Source organism: Egretta garzetta, unplaced genomic scaffold (genome assembly GCF_000687185.1).
Source record: "Egretta garzetta isolate BGI_Z169 unplaced genomic scaffold, ASM68718v1 scaffold32, whole genome shotgun sequence".
In the NCBI taxonomy this organism is placed as follows: domain Eukaryota; kingdom Metazoa; phylum Chordata; class Aves; order Pelecaniformes; family Ardeidae; genus Egretta; species Egretta garzetta.
Genome location: NW_009259035.1, coordinates 1,369,610 through 1,373,237, shown reverse-complemented (window position 1 = coordinate 1,373,237; position 3,628 = coordinate 1,369,610). Strand labels below are relative to the sequence as shown.

Genomic DNA, 3,628 nt, shown 5'->3' with positions numbered 1-3,628 from the left:
GCTCTCAGCCAGTACCCCCAGGTCTTTTCCCACCAGGCACCTTTCCAGGCACTCTTCCCCAAGCCTGTAGCGTTGCATGGGGTTGTTCTGACCCAAGTGCAGGACCCGGCACTTGGCCTTGTTGAACCTCATACAGTTGGCCTCAGCCCATCGATCCAGCCTGTCCAGGTCCCTCTGCAGAGCCCTCCTCCCCTCGAGCAGGTCGACACTCCCACAACAGTTTGGTATAATCTGCAAACTTACTGAGGGCACACTTAATCCCCTCGTCCAGGTCATTGATAAAGATACTAAACAAGACCAGCCCTAGAACTGAGCCCTGGGGGACACCGCTTGTGACCGGCCACCAACTGGATTTAACTTCATTCACCACGACTCTCTGGGCTTGGCCATCCAGCCATTTTTTTACCCAGCAAAGAGTACGCCTGTCTAGGCCATGAACTGCCAGCTTCTCTAGGAGAATGCTGTGGGAGGCTGCGTCTCCCACTGGATACTGGATGTGTTCTTTGCCTCCACTGCTTCTTCAAACAATAAAATAAGAGCAGGATAGTGCCAGGAAGTTTGAAAGACCCCTGTTTCCATAGCTGATGTGGTATTGCCAGTACTATCCCAATCCTGTAAGACCCTGTGATATACACCTAACATACAATTTTACGTACCCTATGAAGAAGATTTGTAATCAAGTTTGCCCACATAAAACATTAAGGAAGCACTAGGCCACTGGAATAGAATTTAACCCCAGAAAAAAGACAGAAACTGACCAACAAAAAAAGAGGGTGATGGGGAAAAAAGCAAAAGAGAAGTGAAAAATGAACAGGTGAGGAGTGGCTGGAGGGCTTCTGTAATCTACCAGGAAGAAAAAAAAAGTGATAAAGAATTATATGGTGTTTTTTCTATAATGGTGATTTGATTTTAATATATAAAGTGTCTGATAGCAAATCGTCAATCTCAGATGATGAATATATTTTCATATTGTAGAAATAAAGCTCCTCATTTATCATAAAACAAATGGATTGACTGTATTATCTCACCAGTGCAGTCTCATGCGACTGTGGCTGCTTAAAATTAATGATCTCCAAAGCAAGCGTCTTTTTCACTTTGGCTAGGTCTGCCTCTCTGGCTGCTTGCAGTAAAGAGTGTCCTTTGAATTCATCTGTTAGAGGAAAAAGATGCATTTAATATTCCACAACGTGTCACATTTACAAACATTATTGGTGAAAGGTAGCTATGCTCAATTAAGAGGAAATAGGAGTATTTCTGTACATCTTCAGTAGTAGCTGACCCGGGACACAGAACATGAAACATGGTTCACTGAAACCAAAGGGACATTCTAAAGGAGAAGGGAAGTGATTCCTTGAGTAAAATCCTTACAGATTTTCTCCCTCTTACCCTCCACCCACTTGATATGAAATGCATGTGATCTCTGAATTACCTATGCATGTGTTCAAGTGAGCATAATGCTATTGCCTGCTCTTCAGAAAAAAGCATTACAGTTGCCTTTCAAAAACCTTATTGTATTTACAACTACAAATAATACAAGGTAGAGCCTGAATAAATATATACAATTTATATAAAATAGTACAGATATAAAATAATATCCATGTATATAAAATTTAAATAGAAAATATTAAACTATTGGTCTTAAAGAAAGCTAACTGGCTAATCATTTGAAGCCAGTCTGCTACAAAGATGAAACAGGGTCTGATACCAGCTATATCTCTGCAAGTGCGAAGAGGTAATTTTGATATTTTCAGTGTCACATCTTGTTCAGTTCAGCAATTAGTTCATTTTAGTTTTAAATAATTTTGAATTTGAAAAGGACTAACAGTGTTTCTCTTAAATGTACAAATGAAAGGTAGGTTAGCAAGAATGATGTCTGAACCTGGGAACTAGGGAGAAGGAAAAAAAAAAAGCTCAACTATCTCAGTAAAAATATCAGTGCTAAGCTTGTTAAGAGGGGCTTTCTTCTCCCACCCTTGTTTTAACATCCAGTGCATTTGTGGACTTAGAAATAAAAATAAGTATAATAACTTTTAAGTTTTCATTTCAAATAGCATTCAAATTTCTTTGTAAACAAAGCAGTACTCAAAGCACAAATACAAATAAATCTTGAATTAACAAATAATGTAGTATTTTCCTTGAAGTAGTTTACTAAAGATGTTATTTTGGGTATGCAAATACAGGATTGTCCCATCACGGTACTGTCAAATTTGGCATAATGCTCACATTTGCGTACACATTTCAGTAATATTAACGAACATGAATCTTTCCCCACCCCTCTCAAGGAACTATAAATACAGGAATAAAAAAAAAAGTTTAAATAGATTTTTATTTTTTGCTTGCTAATTTAAACAAACGGTAAATTAACCTGCCTCAAAGCCAGAAGCATCTCTCAAGTTAGCTCAGAATAGAGAGTAGAGAAGTAGCTAAAAGATATTAACACCTTCCTCTTTTCTCCTAGAGCCAAGTTTTCTGCTGGACACGAGCTCACCACCTTCACGTGTACAGAACAGTGACAGACAACCACCTGACTATCTGCAATTGTGAGTAGTGCAGGATCACATTCTTAGTGTGTCAGGGGGCTTCTGCTATACTGGAAAGGTGACAGACAAAACCAAAGGCTTATTTATAATGGAGTTCAGAATCTCGAGGAGTTTTCTGTAACTTTGTAATTATTTGTTTCTATACTTGTCTTATTTAATTATCTTTTACAGTTTTTAACAATGAGAAAACAAATCCCCAGAGAAGGGCAAACAAAGGCAGACAAATTCAAATTAGAGCTGAAACACTGTTTTGTAAACAGCATAAGGATTGCAAAGACTACAAAAGAAGGTTCTGGAATTTCCATCTTCAAGTTTGCACACCACAGGTACCTACCTTCTGGAAGTTACTCTTTTAAGTGTGATACAGAGCCTTGATATGTGACTTAATAAGCATAAACCCCCCCCATGATCACTGATTCAACAGTGCCTTTAACATTTTAAATCTAAGAAAATCAGGCAATATCTTGAGCAGTGTATTAGAGGTACCTGCGTACTTCAAAGTGAGAGGCACAGCTGCAGTTCCTCTGCTGCTCTGCATCTACTTGTGAAGTATGAGGAAGCTGGCTTGAAGGGAAAGCACCCCTTTACACCCACCGACAACTGTTTGCAGTCTGAAGACACTTACAGGTCAGTCTCTCCCTTAGCTCAGGCGTTGGAGCCATATCGACCGCACTCTTGCCGTGGCAGTTGACTAACGTGGGATCCGCACCATGACTCAGCAGGAGGGAGCAGACCTCCACGCGGTTCTTGGAAGCAGCCTCGTGCAAGGGGGTAAATTGCCAGAGGTCCATAGCATTCACACAGGCACCATGCTAGCACAGCAAAGAAAGCCTTCTATTATTAAGAAATCATCTTCAACAACTAAAAGCTTATCGATTTTCATTTCACTATAAAAACTGGTTCCCGTCTTTCATATATGAACACATATACAAAATATTAATTATAAAAATACCCGTATATACAAACCCACTGTTGAATCCTCAAAAAAAAATTTGAATGAGCTAGTTTTTTAGTAGAACAAATTTTTTGACAGAAAAATTCAAATAAATGAAACTCTACTCTCTGTCCAAAGAAATTAGGTGGAGGGG

General features: G+C 39.3%; 1 protein-coding gene across 1 annotated transcript in view; it reads right to left on the bottom strand.

Moving 5' to 3' along the window:
- TNKS (tankyrase) overlaps positions 1 to 3,628 on the bottom strand; it is a gene marked incomplete at its 5' end in the record, with an annotated part of 142,870 nt that overhangs the window by 37,884 nt on the left and 101,358 nt on the right. Inside the window, 2 exons of the mRNA XM_035890405.1 lie at positions 1,029 to 1,150; positions 3,166 to 3,352. Of these exons, the coding sequence (XP_035746298.1) occupies positions 1,029 to 1,150; positions 3,166 to 3,352 (309 nt within the window). The remainder of the gene's footprint in view (positions 1 to 1,028; positions 1,151 to 3,165; positions 3,353 to 3,628) is intronic.